The 20287-nt window shown below is 47.1% G+C and overlaps 1 protein-coding gene across 6 annotated transcripts in view; it reads left to right on the top strand.

The window, feature by feature from the left end:
* Nucleotides 1–18922, top strand: part of Dap160 (dynamin associated protein 160) — an 88830-nt gene extending 69908 nt beyond the window's left edge. The window contains exons 35-38 of one of the 6 annotated variants that reach the window (XM_055066138.2): nucleotides 572–648; nucleotides 6719–6796; nucleotides 9150–9323; nucleotides 16871–18922. In XM_055066138.2, the coding sequence (XP_054922113.2) occupies nucleotides 572–648; nucleotides 6719–6796; nucleotides 9150–9323; nucleotides 16871–17019 (478 nt within the window). In that variant the 3' untranslated portion in view covers nucleotides 17020–18922. Of the gene's footprint in view, nucleotides 1–571; nucleotides 1457–4801; nucleotides 4886–6718; nucleotides 6797–9149; nucleotides 9324–16870 lie in introns of those variants that run through there. The other 5 variants (XM_050170575.3, XM_055066139.2, XM_072288690.1 and 2 more) reach the window with 5 other exon arrangements.
* The last annotated feature ends 1365 nt before the right edge of the window (nucleotides 18923–20287 follow it).

Here is a 20287-nt window from a genome sequence, read left to right as displayed (position 1 = left end):
TAGAGGACACATACGACAAACAGATGGGCTTCTGCAAACTTGGTTTCTTCCCTTTTTTTTTCTTCTTCTTGCAGTCAGCTTTATAAACGCAGACCGTTGCTATGAGTCTAGCATTTTCGTATGTGCGTCCGTACGTCTGGTTTCGCCGTCGCGCATGTAGACGTACAGGTCGGCGTATGTAAAGCTATAATGGCGGCAAAACAACCTCAGCCGATAGTAGTTCACCTGTCGGCCTGATACGTCCTCTAACCGTGTTCTGCCCACGTTTGCGCTTAACATGCCATTCCTTCGAGCGTATACCTTGCGCGAAGCTCCCTAAGCAAGTAAATTTATGCGTGGCTAAAGTATATGCTTTGTTCAAGCGGCACGGGAAGTCCGTTCCGAGTGAGGCATTGTCGCTGTCCGCGGTTGGAAAGCCCTAATGGTGTTTGAGTTAACAGGGTACGAAGGCCTCGTGCCGATTTTGCGAGAGCGGATTAGAACGGAGCAGAATAACGTTCGTTTCTGGGAACGGTCGAATATGTTTGCGCACGCAAACCGTTTTTCGTCCTCCATACGTTGCCTCGCGCAGGCTGCTCTGGGTCAAGAAGATCAAAGAGGCGGCCCACAACTACCGCAACACGGAGGCGAAACAGATGAAGGTCTCAGGTAAACGCGCGTTGCTTTTCCCACCTCTCCGCCGTTTCGGTCTGTCGCGCTATCCTTTCTTCGGGGTCGATTCTATATACCTTGTTTATCTTTCTTTTTTTTTCTTATCTATTCGTGACTGTCTGGGTTGCGTTGCGTTCAGACGTCGTGTACCGGAAGTGTCCGATTGCGTAAGAGGGGACGTGACGAGGCCGTTAGCTCCTGTGATCGTGCGCTCGGAGAAAGAGGAAGGCATACAAAAAAGAAAAAAAAAAGAGAGAAAGGTAATGCTTGTTTTGCACTGGGGTGAGCAGCTCGACTCCATGCGTAACTTTATGCGTATTTATGCGTGTACCTTGCGTTGCGTGCGTCGATGTGCGACTGAAATGAGTTCGAACGAAGGAGAAAGCTTATTGTCGTGTCACGACTGACGAGTTAGTGCATCGATGACTTCGAACGCTATGGACATTTGAATGTCGCCGAGTTACGCGTTAGTGACGTCGGCGTCGCTGGCTTATTCCTTAACGCAAGCGCGATATGAACACACGCTTGAGCTCACGGCCGAAACCATTTCGTGTTGTACTAGCTAAGAGAAAGATGTACCTCAATACACGCGGTAATTAACGGAGAAATGATTTGTCTCCACATCCAGCGTACCGAATTTGATAAGGTTTGTTGCATCGGAAAAAGAGAGAGAGAGAGAAAGAAAACTTAGAACTTTATCTACTTGTAGGGAACAGATTTTTTATGTATGTCATCATTGTTTACAGAAAATCGCTAGAGAAAAAAAAAAGAAAGAACACTAGAAGGAGTATTAGGTGTACGCGCGTAGAACTCAAATTCGGCAGTAAGAAACGAGTTGTATTTGCAGCTCTGGCTGTAAAATCTGTTTTTAGTGCGCAGCTGCACATTTGTAAAGTTAGTGCTCCAGTTCATTTTTTTAATTACGAACTTTCGGAAATTCTTGTAGAAATTATTAGGCCCCTAAATTAAAAAAAGAATGATATTTTTTCGATCGGTAGAATTCTGCTTTCTCTCCTAAAGGCAAGAAATTTAATTCAAATCAAGTCAGTGGTTGTCCCAGTGAGAACATTTCTGCATTTTTCGAGTATTTCAAGGTCGGCCCCGAGCTAAAACCCCTCCTCTTAAAGCGGCTAACGAATTAACCACATTTCGGCGTTACTTACCGCATGGGCAGGGCCGAGCACTCTTAGGGTTAGCATGTCGTTGGCAGAGCAAGTGTTGAAGTTGCATCGGCTTGAATACCAGTGAAATGTTGGACCTAAGCTTGGACGGCCCTGTTTATCGTGGTGCGTGCATTGTGCAGACTTAAACCACACCGGTAGATGTATCCGCGCTTTAAAATAAACCATACTTGGGTCCTCTTGTCTAAATATATGGGAACGCATAAATAATTTTTCTCGGCAACCACCGCGCCTATTGTAATGAGATCCGTTCCATTTCAAAGAAAAACAGAATCTAGTGACTGTTGGAAGCGGATGTTTTGTTTTATTTGGACCGTGAAATTTGTTTGCAAGATTCGTAGCAAATTGCGAAGTTAAAAACAAAAAACGCTCACATATCAAGTTTACAGCTCTGTAATTCAGCAATTCGAAAAAGGATTTCACAGTTCTGCAAACTGCACCTCATAATACACCTGAAGTGGTCAAAATCGGTGTATTATACACCGCTCTAACATCCACCTGTAGTTTTCGAGTATGACTTTTGCGAAACCGTTGCAAACATTGTTACAATTTCACGTAATCTGTAAATACATATATAGCATTCGACCGCTTTAGATGCTTTTTAACGGACGCAGTTCACAGAACTGCGAAATCTCTTCTTGTTGCAAGGTTTGAGATATTCAAGCTACGTTCTTCAATTTCTTTTTTGGCTTGCCAGTTTTCGAGAACTTCTCTAAAAAAAAAAAAAAAAAAGCATGCCCTCGAACGAAATTTAATGTGCTAGAGTCGCTAGAAGTTAACTTTCTCTCCCATATGCAACGCATTTCATTTAAGTTGGTCGGGCGGTTGCCTCATGAAAACCTTTTCTGCGTTTTACGTGTACTTTGAGTAGGGAAGTCGAAGTGGCCCCAAAGGTAAAGCTTCCTCTCTGAATTTAGCGATCTTATATGTTAATTAAAATGGACACTGAAGGGAAAAATAAGCTCAGCTGTATCAACAGGTTCTACAATACAAAAAAGAAACGTAATCGGCGATACCATACTAAATAATAAATTACCGAATAATAATAATAATAAAAAGAATTTGGTGATAACAGAGCCTAGAAAAAAAAAAAAAAAAAAAGAAAGACCAACCTTTCTCCTACAGGAAAACGGGTGTATAAGCGAAGCTTGACCTGCGTGCACCCTGCCCTAGTTAATTTTTTTCTTTATCGGTAAAGACGTGCTGTATTTCTGTCTAAGAGAGCTGTAGATTGAATTTACAGACTTTCTAGAATTTCTACTGAACCACAATGGCCCAAATACGAGAAAACACTTTTGCAATTCGTGGCGCCACATTGACGTCCCGGAACTGGTGCTCCGCAGCAAAATTAAAAAAAAAAAAAAGAAAAAAAAGAAAAAAGAAATGCAACGTTGACCTTTATTTTCCCTTCTTTAAATGAAACTCTGACTGCGAAATATTAAACATTGAGTTTTTAAAAAATATTTTATCAACATAAACTGACCTATTTGTTTCTCTTTGGTGTCCATTAAAGCGCGAAACACGGGTGTGGAAACCATCACGAACGTGATGGCTTCAACGCACGTGCTTAGCAACAAGATATTAAAAAAAAAATGCTCCCGACAGCTTTCCGACAAGTTCCAACAGAGAGCAGCGATATGTATTTTTTTTTCATCGCGTCGCCCGACGGATGGGACAGATTTGACGAACATCCATTTCGCGCTTTATGTTGGAGACCACGTGTCTGCGTCAACACCATCCCCATCCCTGGGACGAGCAGTCGTACCAGCAATCGGACCCAACAGATTAAAATCTCTCGGGTGTCAACTGCGCGCCAAATGCGCGGTCTGATTAGGAGGCACGCCGTAGTGGTGGACTCCCGACTGAGTTTGACCGCCTGGGGTTCTTTAACGTGCATCTAAATCTAAGTACACGAGCGTTCTTGCATTTCGCCCCTTATCGGACAGGTTCCAGCCATACGTAAGTTTTCCTACAAAAATGACTAAAGAGAACTCTGGCGCTTGTGTCTGTGGCAGCTTACAACTACGGCGGTTCAGCCAGTGTCGGAATCTACGAATTCGGCTAAGCTTCGTCCTTCTGGATCCAAACGGCTTCGCGACTTTGCAAATTGATCATTTTTCAACAAGAAGTGGTGTTACAAATGCAAACTTGCCAATGGAAAGCGCATTGAATCGCGTAACAAGAAAGTACGGGAACATACACGCAAATATATGTAAATGCAGCAGTTTGATGTAATTATGCGTATGCGTTGAAACGTATTGCCTTTGTGTGTTTTTGAAAAAAAATTATGATTTCTTGAAAGCTTAGAAAGTTAAGGAAATAACGCCACAGAAACTTGCCGAAGCGACAAGCACGAAGGTTAAGCAAATCCATGTACTGCCTGCCGTTCCCATGGCCGCTGAGCGAATTTTCGTAGGAAACGCTACTGTTCCATCAGCTTTGGAACTCCGCCGACGTATCGTCCGACGCATAAGCTTCGCCTGCGTGAAGCCAGTAATGTCGGGTCGAGTCGGCTTGTCAGGCTGAAAGCCGGTTGTCGGGTTCATGTAAACGCTAGCAGGTCGGGACGAGCGAGCGCCAAAGCGAATTCGGTCAACCCGCCCTCAAGGCAAGAAGGTGGGTCGACTCGCCTATCCAGCTTGGAAAGGTGCATGTAAAATGCGTCAGGTCGAGTTGCGCGGCTCGAATTCCGACTCGACCCGCTCGTCGAGTTCGTGTAATCGACGCTATATACAGAGTGGAAAGAAACTCCCCGGTCCATCGTGTTGGGATGCCTTTGACGCAGACACGTGCTTTCGACTTCAATTGGCAGAGTGCTTAGAGTTGTACTTACCGTGTCTCGTTCTTCGAGGCGCTGTATAGTCGACCGCTTGTGAATTGACCATGGCGCGGCCTTTCGCGTGCCGTCTTCTCTCTCCCCCCTCCTCCCCCATCCGTTTTCTTTTCTTTCTCCCGCGCCGTCGGTGCAGCCAAGGCGCCGAAGCTCAGCGGCGTCGGCCGCCTGCTAGTTGTCGTAGTCGAAGGCCGCAACCTGAGAAGCGGAGCGGCGCACGGTAAGGACGCCCGCACGCAGCCGGTGCCTGTCTTCCACGTGCGGAGAGCACGCCTGCCGCATGCGTCGTCCTGGTGTCTGGCCTCGCATTTGTGTCCTGGTCACGCGCCCGCGCGCGTGTGTGTGCACTAACAGCACGTTGACGTTTTCGTCGGTATTCCTGCGATCTGTGAAAGCACTAACTGATCGTTATATACTTTTTCTTCCCCCTTTTTTTTGCGAGAGCAACTTTCTGTCCCAAGTTTTGTTCGATTTTCCGAAAGTTATCGTACTCCTTGGTGGTTACTGTGAATTACTGCGCACACCGGGACAAGGACAGAGAATTTACTGTCCTTGCCGCGGTGTGCGCTGTAATCCCCCAGAGTGACATGGAACACCGATTAGCCCGGTCTCTAACCTCCTTGGTGGAGTACGTTCACTTGGTTTGCCCGAAAGTAGACGTGCTAAACGTGATCCGTCAAGAACAACGGGAACCGCAGAAAATGCGTCCAGTCGGGAGCTTTATTTCCCAAAGTTCTGAGCGGTACGGGCATACCGGGCATACCGATCATCTGAGCATACCGTTATGCGGTACGTTCAGTGACTGGGCACGAGCCGAGGAATCGTACTCGGTCGAGAAGCACGAGAACTTGAACAAATGGAGCCGAAGGAGGGACGAGTAGTTGTACTCGCAAAAAGAGGGAATTGCCCGCGTTTTGCCTTTTCTTTTTCGTCTTGTTTACGTGCACAGTCCCCACCATTTACGAGCGTCAACGGACAGCCTTCTAGCGTTATGTTAACGCTGCAGATCCTTGTCGAGGTGACGTGGCGAGAGCAGTTCACTGTAGATTACCTTAATTTCGTAAGCGATGGCCGTCGTGGTGTAAAAACAAAGAGAAAGAGCCTTTCAAAGAATACCCCGAATGTTTCTGCGGGTTTTCGAGAAACGAGTGGCTTTCGTCTGGCTTTTCAGAAACAAAATGCAAAAAGCAGATAGATTTTTCTAACCGTAAACGAAATGGAAAAGGCGGATAGCTTTTTCTAACCGTAGTTCACTGTTACCTCTTGTTCACGCGAAATAACAAGCTGAAGAAACAAATATTTTCAGGCCTGCTATATTTTTCCTATCCGTTTTCTTTTATTATTACGTCTTGGGATGAAAATGAACAGAGTGCTATGGCACAGTATGCACCGCGATCTGTTCTTCCGAGGCACTTCTGCGCATGCGCGGCCGATGCTCCTTCCGGAGGGGGGGTCGCTATAACGCTCTGCACGAATTACTTGAAATACTTCACCGTGCTAGCATATGCTGTGAATGTGCGCGTTTTTATCCATGTTAAGATTTAGTAGACGAGAGTAAAAAAATGTCGGTTCACTACGAAGTGCTCAGCGATTGAAATGCGGTACTCGGAGCGTGTCGTTGCCTTGCACATTTTCCCCCCACCGGTAGGCGCTATAGGGACACCGAGCTGGCGCATTGTTGTATCACACGAAAGCCGGAGTGATTGTGGTGCATTGTGACATGGAATTCAGCCACTCAGCGATCACCCAGCGCTGACTTGTCACATGCAAACTCAGCGGTCACCCAGCGCTCGCTGGTATATACGCTAAAAAATGCGCCGGCCGCCATGCGGTCCGAGTATCGCGTTTCTATCGCTGCAGCTACCTTGAAGCCCGCTGCGCGTTCTCGCTCGTAATGTCGGCGACTGTACACGCGAGCTGTTTTCACAGGCACGGCGGCTGCTCTCTTTTTCTGAACCGTTGGTGCGTGTTCGCTTGTGCATGGCGATGTGTGTGTGTGCGGTGACTAACGTGTGGTGCGCGGGCGCTTGCTTGCATGTGATGTCCTCCGCAGTGAGCCGGCGTCCAGCGGTTGGCCAGTTAAAGCTAGTCGTAGAGCAGGCACGCGATCTCAACCTGAAGGACGTCAAAGGTACGCAGTCACCTACAGCAACAGTGACAGATTGTGATATAGATATGACATGTTGATATAGTGGCATATTTCGTTAATATATGGCATTGTGAAAAATGACAAATTCTGGGTCGTTTTTGGTTGGGCCGATAAACAGAGTTGAACAAACGACAGTCAGTAAGGATGTGTGGGAGCTACTTATGAGTACGTTTGATTTGGAGTGTAAGACCCACACTGGTGAATTACACGACACATGTGTCAATAATGAAGACATTGCGGAATTTCTTCGACTTGCTTCAGTTATTTGGCTGTGCCAGCTATGAAAGTATCATTTGTTTGGTATCTCATAGGTGTCCCCAAGCGATAATACTTACATTTATTTCTTCGCTGAAAAAGGGCTATGCATTTAAATAAATGGTTGATCGAATGCTTCATACGCGTACACGATCTGTGAAATAGATTGCCGGTTGCTGACCTGGCTCGCGAATTGTTTAGCAGTGCACCTGCCCTTTTCGCATCTATTATTTTCATTATCGGTTAGAAGGCAAGCGGTCACGAAGAGGCAAGAGACAAACGAGGTTTGACACGCGCCTTCATTTGCATAGTACAGCGCTTAAGGCGAAGGCGGAAATAGCGGAAGCGGACATGGCAGCTCGCTTTTGCATTAAATCCTCATTGCCCGCTGCGAAACACTCTGTATATGCAAAGACCTGCGGTGTTTGTTGCGTTCGTTGTTTGTTTGCGTAACAGTTGTTTGGTTATGTTTATTTGTTTGTGTAACAGTTGTTTGGTTATGTTTGCCTGCTGGAGATGCTGACTCGTTGCATGGCGGGTACTAACTGCACTATGCATGCGGATTTTGACTGTTGTCTAGGTGTTTTTTGTCCTGCTCAGGCACGTGAAGGTGGAAGTTGCTCTGAATCGTATTTTTGATCTACAGTGCTACTACTGTTTGTTCCAGTTGTGTAGTATTGTTTTATTTTATTAAGAGTTGTAACCATTTCAATTTTCCCTTTCTTTCATGCTTTTTTTTTATCCTGTTGCGTCAGATAATTGGGGAGGCGTGAACGCGTACAATTAGCTACATACCCCTATATTTATAGCAAGTCACGATATTTTAAATGTGCCCTCATGAATGACGGCATGGCTCACTTTCCCAAATTATTGCGGTGGTCTTACGAAGATGAGGTACGATTCTTTATGCCCACTGCGTGTGTTGAAAGGAATATAAAAATATATTTGTAAATCACACCTATGGGACTCGGAAAACTGCAGCGCCATAGCTCGCGGAGATTTGTTGAGCGAAAAAGAGGCGCGAAAGCGGGTGCATGGATAGATGGATGAATGCTATGAGCATCCTCTTTAGAACGGGGTGGTGGGTTGCGCCACCAAACTCTTGTTACTGTAGACACAGCTGAGGGCGCCACCTAGGAGCGACTACACTAGCTGCCCGTGACATCATGACATGCAGTTTTCTCAGAATTAAATTTCTGTATAAAAATTGTCACACTACTTTGTAATGGAGCTAAAGACGCGAGGTAGTGAGTTTTTAGAAATTTCTCTGCACGGAGACGACACAACACACGCGATGCGATATCACTTCTTTGCCAGTGGCGTAACGCTGACGAGCCAGCGCTGCGGCTCGCGCGTGAAACTCGAGAAGGAAAATTTGTCCTTCACTTCAGATGAACGAAAATTTGATACACGTATAAGCAGCTGACGCCATTGATCCGTGGGATTCGATTCGACGACCGACGACTGTGCTTGTCGCTATCGTTGGGATTCGAGTGTTGCTTGTCTCCCGTGGCAGAAGTTCGCTTCAATAAAGAGTTAGATTTCTTTTTTTTACATTTCGATATATAGCAGCGCACGAGAACCACGGCAGATAGGAAGAACGACACACACCACCAGTGCTGATTCGCAAATGAAGGATTTAGTGATGCATTCGCATATATAAACAAGCGCAAATCGCACTTTTATGATACATTTTTAACTCCCGCGTTTGGCAATGTTTGCTTCCTAACTGTCACTACACCGTGACAATACTTCGCGATCGTAAACTCATCTAGCGCCGCTATTTAGTGTAGCTAATTAAATATGCTACCTGTGTATAGCGTCCACTTGGGCACGCATAGTTAAGGTCGACAGTTGCGCGAGCTATTACAAATTCATTGCCGCGAACTGTACCGACAGACACACGGGAAAGAAGAAAATCAAACGAACTTAAGATTTTTGTTTATTGCTTTTCTTTACGCGTGTATCCGTCTTCCACACAGTTCGTTGACACTTTCGAGAGGCACAGATCGACACGATCGGCATGCTGCTTTATTTTCCTTTCTTCTTCGGCGTCTCTCGGTCGTCCCGTGCGGTGCAGGCCGGTGCGACCCGTACTGCGAGGTGAGCATGGCCTGCCAGGAGCACAAGACGCACGTCGAGACGGCCACGAGCAGCCCGCAGTGGAACAGCTCCATGCAGTTCCTCGTTAGGGACCTGCGAAGGGACGTGCTCTGCCTGACCGTCTTCAACCGGGAGCTGTTCTCGCCCAACGGTGAGCGCGCGCGCTTCTATGCGTACCGCATCGTCTGGGCCATATATGGTTTCCTACTATACTTTCTAGAGGGAAATAGTTCAGCTACCACGGGAACGGCGGTTAGTGCTGCTAAATTGCGAAGAGATTATATGTATACTAGTGTGTGTGTTTTCCTGCTTTGCTGTTGTTGCCCTATGGAGGGGGGTTGTGGGCCTTTGTCAAGCTGCCGTTTACGAGCAGCTTTTATCCTCAACCTTCTCCATCATCCCGATGAAAATAAAGATTATTATTATTATATTATTATTTGTCTGGTCTTCGTGCTTGTGCATCAGATGTTCTTGTGGATTTATTTACTACTCTTTACCTGCCCTTTCGGTCTAAATTTCGGAGAAATCCTATATATTGTATGGATGGATCGATGGGCAGATGGACGCGTCCCCTCTTAAACGGCGCAGTGGGTTGCTCCACCAGGCTCTCGTTCTTATTTTGCCTGACGTCCTAGCTATCTTTTAAAAAATTCACGCAGAAACTCCTGTGGGAGTTGTCCAAGTATGCGTAAGCATTGTGTCACTTGCTCATCCCTACGCAGCCCTTTGTCATTATCACTGTTATGAAACTTGATCCGACCAGTGTAAACCCTTAACCTTTATCGGTCGTTATCAATCTTATTGGAATAGATCCGACGCTTATCAGTTATCGGCCGTATCGGACTCGTTTGGAGCTTTATAAACCTTATCGCAATCGATAAGGTTATGAACTATTATCTGTCCTCATCAGCCTTATCGGACATGATCCGACCCATATAAACCCTTATCGGTGCTTATAACCTTATCTAGATTGATTTGACCATTCTAAGCCCTTATCGCCATTTAGCACCTTATCCTACCGTGTCGAACCATTATCAACTGTGATAAGACCCATATAACCCCTCATCACTCCTTATCAAATAATTGACTAATTAAATCATTGACTACTTATCTGTATGTTTTGCGCTGCCCTTAGTGATTGGTGGCATAACGGTCGGTGAAGGAGGCCCCCTCCCTCCTACGGATGCGTTTCGGTGGCGCATCCCGCGACCACCGAAACGCATCCGGGATGTGGTGTGCTTGGCACTAAATTTTAGCAAAACACGAAATGTTCCTGATGTCTACAATGCTCCAAGTCGGTTCTACACCTGGTCCTAGAGGTGACTTTTATTCCACCTTCACCAAATCTTTCAACTAAGCCTTCATAGAAACTGTTCGCCTTTGATATTGGTTTTGCGCCGCTGGTGCAGCGCATTGATATGGTTCAAATATATGTACCTTCTGCAAGCGTCGGTGTTTAGCCCGTGATAGCGATTCTGTACACCACGCAAAACGCGGTGCACGGCAGTTACGCTGTATGCCAGTTTTTTTCTTTCTTTTTTTTCAAAGCCAGGCACTAAAGAAAAAAGAAAAGTGGGTGTTTCGCCCAGTGGGTAAGCCACTCGGCTTCTGAGCGTGGAGTCGTAGGTTCTAAGCTCACCACCGCCAACGTTTTTTTTTTTTTTTTTCCTTTCGAATGTATTTTGTTTTATACATTAATTTCTTTATAGCGATTCGTCTTACACGACTTGCGGACGGACGGTCCGGCTTCTTCGTTGTGTAGGCATAGAAACTCTTACGCATATAAATTAAAACACACACACACAAAGGCTTCCCAGCATCAAACTTTCTGAACTATATTGGAAACTTTTTTTTTTTTTTGACATGTTTTCTTTCCCCCTGCTTCCCCTGACCCAATGGCGTCAAGGAAGCCAGAGAGGCCTAAACTGACAGCTGGGTAGATATCTTCACATACTGATAAAACATGTTTCTCACCGTGCTATTGCCCGAACATAGCTACGGTCAGTGGTCGTTCCGTCAGCGTGGAACGACCACTGCCGATTAGCCACCCGTGGACGGTGGATAGTACGAGTGTCATAGAACGGAACAGAAGGAATCGCCGCATTATACCAGCCTTGTTGTGCATCTTCTTCTTTTTTTTAAGCAGCTTCTCAACGTGCTACAGTGCCCCCATATGGCGGCCCCGATGACGTCAGTGCAAACAGTCTATAGCGCTCAAGGGCGAGGAGCAGTAAGAAGATAACTACACGCGAAGATGAGTAGAGCAGGTCTTGAAATGCGTGGAGCTTATTATCGGCAGTCGATTAATTGTAAGAAATCACGTGCCAAGAAAGTGGGAACGCAGTCGAAGGCGGCGTAGTTGAAGCGATGAGATTAGAGTAATTGAAGGCATATATATGAATGGGAATCGGCTGACACAGGACGGAAGCAAGTACGGGTCGCTGCGAGTCGCTTTTATCCTGCAATTGACATAAATAGGCTTATGAGAATGACGGTGACAAAATATTATTGCTTAGTTTTCAGCTATATAGTGTAGGTTTATTGAAACATCTCTCCAGCCTTCTTCTGGTTAACCTCTGTGCCTTTTATTTGTCTCTGTCTCTGTGTCTCCAAGTAATGCAACACGAGGTAACTGAGATTCTCCTTCCTTTCTTTTATTCTTTTTCTTTTCTCGCTTTCTCGTTTTTTTTCTGCTGTATTTTTTATTCGTCTCTACGCCTTTTCCTAGTGTGCCCGCGCGCAGTCTCCTGGTGGCACTTTGCCCGTTTTGGCCGAGTGGTTCAGAACCCGTACCTCCGTCAATAGTGAGAAGGGGGAGGCTGTTTACATCTGAGAGACCGCGGCGGCTTGGATACTATGTATAGATGTCAGAGTTGTTCCACAGCACCAAATGTACAGCCGGAAAGTTACCTGACATACACTCACGCGTCAGGTTCCGATGCAGCCGATGATTGGTGCCTCATCTGTCGCACTGCGAGGTCCCAGTCATCGATGAGCTATGTGGCTCTCTCAGCCGGCTCTGTACTTAGCGTTACGCGAAAGGTTGTGGGCGTACGTTATTAAATACCAGGCGCCGCTTGAGTTAGCAGGACCGAGATAGTACGGCAGAGGGAAGAGTTTGCGAAATTACTTCAGTTTCCGTTCGAGAACCAAAGATACGGCGCGAAGAGACGAAATTAAGTTCCCGAAGCAAACTGTAACTCTGCGCCGCCTACCTTTCCACAGAATAGACACCACCATCCAGTATGCTCCTGTGGCCAAGGCACTCAGAAGGAACGTCTTCTTTTTTTTTTTGTAGTTACCCAATTCGTTGCCGCTTTCCCAATAAGTCATTGCATTTGCGCTCGAGAGGGGCAAAGACCCTGCGACGCCGCCAGCTGACAGGGAACTGGTCTAGGTTTTCAGAGGAAGCTTTAGCTCGGGCACGAAATCGTTTCTCTCTGTGTCCGCTGCACCAAGTTTGATTAGTTTTGTTGCGTTTAGAAACGAAAGTTATTATCTAGTGACTGTTGGAAGCGGATTTGTTTATTTGGACAGTCGATGTTTTAGTAAAAGTTGTTGAAAATCGCAAATTTTAAGAAAACGAAACTATCAAGTTTGCAACTCTGCAATGAAAAATTACATAATTCTGTGAATTGCATCTAATAGTTGCTCTAAAGCGGAGAATATCGGTGTATTATACTATAATCTTAAATGCACCACTAATGTGTGAGCAGGACTTGACACTGAATTTTATATAAAATATAGATTATTAACGCAGGCTTTATCTTTCTAAACTGGATTTTACAACACCTCGTGTTTCGCGCTGCATAGCCTTAGCCGCTTTAATTGCAATACCATTGTAAACATTGTCACAAATTCATGTAGTATGTAAATTATCATATCAAAGTTTCCTGCTTTGGATGTTCTAACGGTTGCACCTTACAGAACTGTGATATCTGTTCTTGATTCAGAGTTACGGATTTGTAAACATCGTGATTCTATTTTTTGCAACCTTACCGATTTTCGGCAATATCGCCCAAAAAAAACAACAACGAAATCGAAATTTCGCTTCCAACATTCACTAGAATGCATTAACTCGGTTCAAGCTGCTTTGAGTATATAATAAAGTAAATGTCACATCTCGGGAAGCTTAATTAAGCGGATTTTGCGTTATGAATCCTCCTTTCTTCAGCCTTGTTTTCTAAGTTTCTTTTTCTTTTCTTCAAAACTCGTTGTTCATTTCTATTTCTACAGTATTTGCTCCCCGGCTACGTTGTCATTCTCTTGACGTTCTTTACGCAACCTTTATTTTATGTTTTCCTTTTCTTTCCGGTATTTCAGTAATCCTTTCCCAGTAAGTAAAATTTCATAATAAACTGGAAACTGTAAGGGCGCATGAAAAAAAGAAAGAATGATACGCGAACAAAAAAAAAATTAGTTACCTTTACGCCGTAAATTCTGCCTTCCAACCCCCCCCCCCCCCCCCCCCCCGCCCGCCCTCACTTTTTTTGTCATTCTTATTTTCACACCGTATAGCGAGAGGCACTTTATGTCGCTGTAGCGATCAGGCTTTTCAAAAAGCATGCAACGTCGTCGCTCGCGTTCCGAGTACGCAATTCGCCTTGCCTGCGCGAGGCGCTTAATAGCGCAACCGACTCGGGCTCCTTACTCGGTATTCTGCGGCTCTGCGCTGAACGTGTCGCGTATATTCCACGCACAAGCCTTTCTATACAAATTAGACGGCGCGGTGTCCCGACGCGCGAAATCTCTCCATCTACGGACGCAGTCGCGCGCAGGAAGCGAGAGTTGACGAGAAATGGGAGCAGAAAGGACAAAGGTCGGGGTGGCATTCGTTTTTCTTTTTTCCCTCGAGAAATAGCCTGTCACCGCGGTGGTTGATTCTGGTCGTGGAAAGCAGCGGTGGCGACATGGTTCCGGCGCGGCCTTTTACTTCACTGCTGCAAAGAACAGCGACGACGGCGACTAACGGCGCGCTAGCGCTTACAAAGGAAAGGGACCGTGAGAAATGCATAGACGGACCCGGTGTTAGCAGCTCGCGACGAGTGGTGTTGCGATGCAACGAGGACACACGTCCTCTGTGAAAGGAAGCAAGGGGAGTGAGGAGGTTGGTGGTGGTGGCGGAGGTGTTGGTTGTACGGCTGTGCTTGCGTGCACGCAAAGTTGGGAGAGGGGGAACGTAAGAGGGTGCCTGTCTCTATTTCCATCGAGCTGCCGACCCGCGAGCGACAAAGCGCGTCGCGTCGACGTTGGGTACGCCGGTGGAGTACGTTTCCCGCGCCCGCAATGCATATGTGCCGTGCAGTGAAGCGACAAATCACTTAGGGCGTTGTCACAGCGGGGCGAGCTGTTGCCCAACATTGCTCGCAAGCAAGGTGTTTGTTGGCGGCTGCTTCGCTACGATGTGGCGGGAGCGGTTGTCAGGATGCGCTAACGTGTATCCTAACTTCTTCCTGCTGCGGTGTGACACCGACAACGCGTTGTTTTGCGGGCTGTGTTGTGGAACGGTGCTTGTCCGGTGTGGAAAGCGCCCTTAACAGAGTGGCCTTCTTGTCGGTATCTCTCTTTGCCGGGTTGTGTTTGCTATGTAGAGCTCATGATGCGGCAGTGTGGATACATGGCAGTGCTTCTAAAAAAAAAAAAAAATTATGGGGTTTTACGTGCCAAAACCACTTTCTGATTATGAGGCACGCCGTAGTGGAGGACTCCGGAAATTTTGACCACCTGGGGTTCTTTAACGTGCACCTAAATCTAAGTACACGGGTGTTTTCGCATTTCGCCCCCATCGAAATGCGGCCGCCGTGGCCGGGATTCGATCCCGCGACCTCGTGCTCAGCAGCCTAACACCATAGCCACTGAGCAACCTTCTGGCAGTGCTTCTGGCGTAGAGCTGGTATCGGTCGCCCATAAGTATGGAGGCTGTTGCCTGCTAAACGTAACCTTATATTCTGCAGATGTTCTCTGAAGACGCTAGCTCGTCATTTCACGTTCCTCAAGGTCTCTCTTTTTCACCACCGCTACGTATGCATTTGCGGATAGGCTCGTTGGGCGCAACACTTGTGTGGCGTATATTACAACTCTCACGCGTGCTAACCACCTGCTCAAATGTACTTTTTTAACGCAACTTCACCTTAACCAGTGTTGTGCTCTTCATTTACTAAAAGTTAATGAAAGTCTTAGATTATTTGTCGCGCTCTTAAGAAGGCTTACCTGGAGCTGTTAAACATATCTCGGGACAAAACAAAAAAACCAATGACATGCCCATTTTTGTATCACATATTTTCTGTTCTCTTTCGTTTTCTGTTAACTTGCTTTCTTTCTGTACTTGCACCAAGATATTCTTATTGTTTTTCTGTAAATTTTTAGAAAGAATCGTTAGCCTGTTCCATTAGGGAAGTAACTTTTACTCCTCTCGTGGCTACAGATATTATGTAGCACGAAGGGTGAAATTCTGGGGTGCGTTTGTAACAGATCATAGGTGCACTGATAAGCACGCTACGCAGAACTTGTGAGATGTTACCAAGACCAAGATCTGGTGCCAAGACACCTGGCATTACGCGACACACCCAACTATGAATTCTTCTAGTTTATATAGCCATCCTCTGAACGGCATCGCACGCCATGACTGCAGCGTTAGCTTATTCAAAAACTATAGGATTGTCTCATGCATGCGAGATCTATCTGCCTATATTTGAGTGGCTGGGGAAGCTGCACACAAACGTTAGTTGAGGATAGTAAAGAGACGAATAAATCTCATTTTGCTTACAGTACTAATGACGATTGTTTCCACTTTATTGTATGGGGGCCAATCCTGTTGAAATCGAGAAAATTTCCTTCTTTGACCGTAAACAGAATAGCGTCACTTTTTAAAATACAATATAATGTTTCTTCCATTGACAGAAACTTTCTGTAGTGAAAATATAATTCTTTTCTTTGTGTTTTCACATTAATTTTTTTACAGTGTGGCTAGCAGTGCGGTCTGATACGTGTGTAAGTTTTAGTGTATGGGGATAGCTCTTACTGAAAAATAGTGCAGCGTACGCATTGTTTCTGGCCGCGTTTAGACCAAATGCAGTCGTAGGCGGCGAGTTAGCAAGCCTAAACTGCCATTCGACAGACTAACAGTGACATGTGGGCGTGTGTGTGTGTGTAACGCTTGTTGCGCATGAAGGAAAATGTATATGCATATTCGGACATATCTAATTATGCAGGCCACCAACTATAATCAAACAGTTCCTTCTTTTCGACCTTGATGTGTGCTAGTGTGCCTCAACATCACGTCATCTAATGCGCCCAGTACTGATGATAAACAAGTGACCAAACGGAAGGATGCACACGTGCCAGGCAAGAACGGCGCAGTGCAAACCTTCTTTCACTCTAATCCTCTCTGGTATCCTCTTCCCTTGTCCTTACCCACCTATACCCTTTTCCCACCACTGCTGACCGCCGTTCAGGTGTCAGCAGAGTTAGCTCATACAGTGCAGTCAGCCGTAGTTTACCCCTATACTTTCCTCCATACTGTAAGCAACTAACTACTCGGTTGCGGTCTGTCGTCTTTTTTGTCTGGTGCATGTCCTCCAGTGTTGTCAAGTCGTTTGTCAGTAGCATGTCCAGTGCATTACACGTCGAGAGAACTGTACCAATTTCTCGCTGTACCTGACGTTTCTTTCTCCTCTCCTTTCTCCCCTGCTTGTGAAGACTTCCTGGGCCGCACCGAGGTGCGCGTGTGGGACATCGTCCAGGAGACCCGGCAGACGCGGGGTCCCATCACCAAGCAGCTGCGTCTCTACGAGGTGGACCAGGGCGAAGTGGTCATCCGGCTAGACCTGCACATCTTCGAGTCGTGACGACGTGCCTCGTGCCGCTTCCGGCGTCACCCGCCGCCGGGCCCTTTCTTGCCGTGGCCGGGCCCTTTCTTGCCGTGGCCGGGCCCTTTCTTGCCGTCGGGCCCATTGTTTTTTCGTACGTGCCGCCGCGGATTTTGCGTGCTGGCACCCTGTCGAAGGCCGGCGTCTCGCGGCCGGATAATCGCCGATGCCGGTAATGGTGCCACGGCGCTTCTTTTCGCGCAATGTGGCGAGCGTCTCTCTCGCCAAGGCTTGCGCGGTCACGGCGTGTCTCCCAGCGTGAGTCGAAGCGTGAGTCTGTCCAGTGGGACGATATAGCTGAAAGTAAGTTTGCCCACCGCGGCCGCATACTGTGAAAGCTTGATTTCCTTACCGGTGTCTCGAGAGTCAAGGGATCCTGCAGGATTGGCGCAAGGAAGGTGGACAGCGGTAGCGCTGGCTTTGTCAGGGAGGCGTACAGGCCGGTTTCCCCGGTTGCGTACTTATACGAACCATATCCATTGCAGCCTCTGCGCCTGAAATGCGCGTTTCCTTCACATCCCGGGCTAAATAAGCATCGCAGAACACGACATAAACGATATGTTACGTACCCTACAATGTGCGGATTCGAACCACCGACTTGCCTTTTCAAAGAAGGGCTAGTACGATCTAACGATTCTATTCCAAATTTACTGATCGCTTTTCGCGCTTAGTCAGTGGTATAGGAGCTGCGCTGTTACCACGTTATGACCGCAATCGGCCAGTGGTGAACGGTGGATGATGGAGAAATAACATTGGCCGGAAGGAATATACCGGCGTGGGTGGGGTTCTACTGCACTACAGCAGCGAAAGGCAACGCGGCTGTTCGCGATGTTGATATTCGCGATTGGAAAGATACTGGGAAGTTCCCTGCCACAGAAGGGCGCAGCAGACTGGCTGCGCCGGGTAGAATTCGTATAAACAAGCCCCCCAATTGTACCTGATCATATTTTGTTGAAGCGGTGGTTCTCGGGGGAACGTTAATTAGTTGCTTTTTGGAGCACTGGTGGAGGCAAAACTTAAGTTGGGACCCTCCAGTGGTGACTGTTTGTGACCACCGCGCCTTCTACAGGGTGCCTGCACTTTTCCATACGGGTGTGAAAGCGGGATTCCCCGCGTGACGTGGTCATGTCCGGGCATTCAATCATCTATCTTAGCTACTGCGCTAGGTTACGTAGGCCGTCGAGGCTGTATGACGAGTCTCAAATAGCGAGCTGCCCAAGGGCGCCTGTACCTATGTCGTGTCATCATGCGGCGCCCGAATGCAGTGCCTAGAATAGCCAGGGAAGCAGGCGACATGCTCACTCCACGAGAGCACAGTGATCATTTTCGACGTAGGACGCGTAGACCGAGGTGAATAGTTTTAGTGAAACTCTTCGTCGTACTGTTACCTCACCGCGTTACGGACCCTCAGCCAATGTGCCGTCTGTTATCGCGTGTAGCCCATCGTGACCTTCACCTGAGTGCGCATTTGGCCCTGTGACATTACTGCATTTGACAACGAACATTGGTGTAATCTTGGACTGTAAATGCACTCGTGGCGTGTACAGCTTCACAGAAAGATAGTATTGTTGATTTCAACTAAATAAATATTAGGATTCCTGTCCGTTCTAACGAGCGGTCACGTTGGGCTACATTTCAATAGCAGACGGTGCGTGCACGTCTGTGTAAGGGAGCTGGCGCAGCTTTGCCGAAAGTGATTTCTCATTGTAAGTCTGGAACGCTGAAACTAGCGGTCCGACGAGTAAGGCGTTTTGTGTTTTGATTCTCTTTCGCGCCACTATCGGATACTAGTCTCCTGGGCAGCTCGGCCGGCTGGGAAAATTGGACAAAATTAAATCTCCTGTGGGTCCTGCTCCAAGACCAGAGAGTATTTTCCGTTCGCTTTGAGCGAAGAAATGCCAACTTCAAAGCCGTGCCAGCTTTCGCTCGTAGCCGCATGTGGCTGCGGCCAAGTAAACGTGGCTCTAGGTATCCGCCTTATATGCACAACGTATAGGCATCACTCGTGGGTACTGCGCGGATGCGATCGCGATGTCTCAGCCGAGAATTGTTTAGTGGAATTATCAGCGCAGCGAGCCACTACGGAACGCCACGTCTGTGTAGTTGGCGAGACCATAGAAGAGTGAACATAGAAAAACTCAAGCTTAGAAAGTAAGCGACGTAGCGCTACAGTTGGTGAAAATTGCTGAGCGTCGCGGTTTTTCAAGGCGGGTCACTTCAAGCAGGAAGAAGCAGGAAGTATAAAAGGAAAAAAGAAAAGACGGTCATAATACGGGATGGAAGCAAAAGCTCACTCGACCGTCATTGTGCGTTTCAAAGCTGCCGCTCGTTTCAAGCAGTGCCCGCAAGCTCGCGCTGACTTACGAACCCCGATTCCGTGCGAGCTTTCGCAGTGTATTTCGTACACAAGAGTTTTTCGTTATAACGGACACCAATAAAAGGGCGAGGGATAACGGGATAACTGTGAGTGTGTACGCTGGCCAGTGACGAACGCTTTCCTATGGGCGTAAAAGCTTTTCCCGAGTTCGGCCCCTGGTGTCTCGCGAGTTCACCGTACTCGAGACTCGAGTACAAGCTTATACGTTGTGCCCCGCGTGGCCACGCTTTCGCAAGCGGGCCTACAGGATTACCAAAACTTTTATGTTGTACCTGTTACGAAGCCGTCATCTTGCCTGTGCTATGTGAGTAGAAAATCACTGCTAATTTTTATAATTTTTTTTTACGGGAGCGAAACGGTGCACGACAGGATGACGTCACGTCATTGTTTTACCTGCCTGCCTTTATTATTTTTTTTTGTCACGTCTTTTGTAGTGACAGCGGCGATCATTCTCTGACCGCGTAAGTTGTCCATTTGCGTTCCGACTGGGGGCACAAATGCCGTCAGTGCCGCTCGCCGACGACACACATGCTAGTCTCAAGAGGCATTCCCATACTGCTGCAGAGAGTTTCGCGACTTTATCAGAGCTTTCCCCGAGTGTTATAGTTTTTGTTTAATCATTGTGTGTGTTTGGAGCGAGAGAGTGAAGCAAGATATGATTGCTTGTATAGGGAACTGTCGGCATAGTTATCTGTCCTCAGTTCGATCTTCGCCGCGAGGTTTGTTGAGAGGTGTCTTCTCTCTGTCCCAACAATCAGTTCATATATGCTATTTTCTCGTGTAATGGTCGACTAGATATTTTTCTTAATTTCCCGCGATATAGCGGTTCTCGAGGCTATGGAGCAGTAGGCAACGGACGCATGCCGGTAT

The sequence above is a fragment of the Dermacentor andersoni genome, chromosome 6 (genome assembly GCF_023375885.2).
Source record: "Dermacentor andersoni chromosome 6, qqDerAnde1_hic_scaffold, whole genome shotgun sequence".
NCBI classification, from domain to species: Eukaryota; Metazoa; Arthropoda; class Arachnida; order Ixodida; family Ixodidae; genus Dermacentor; species Dermacentor andersoni.
This window is presented reverse-complemented; position numbering and strand designations above follow the sequence as displayed.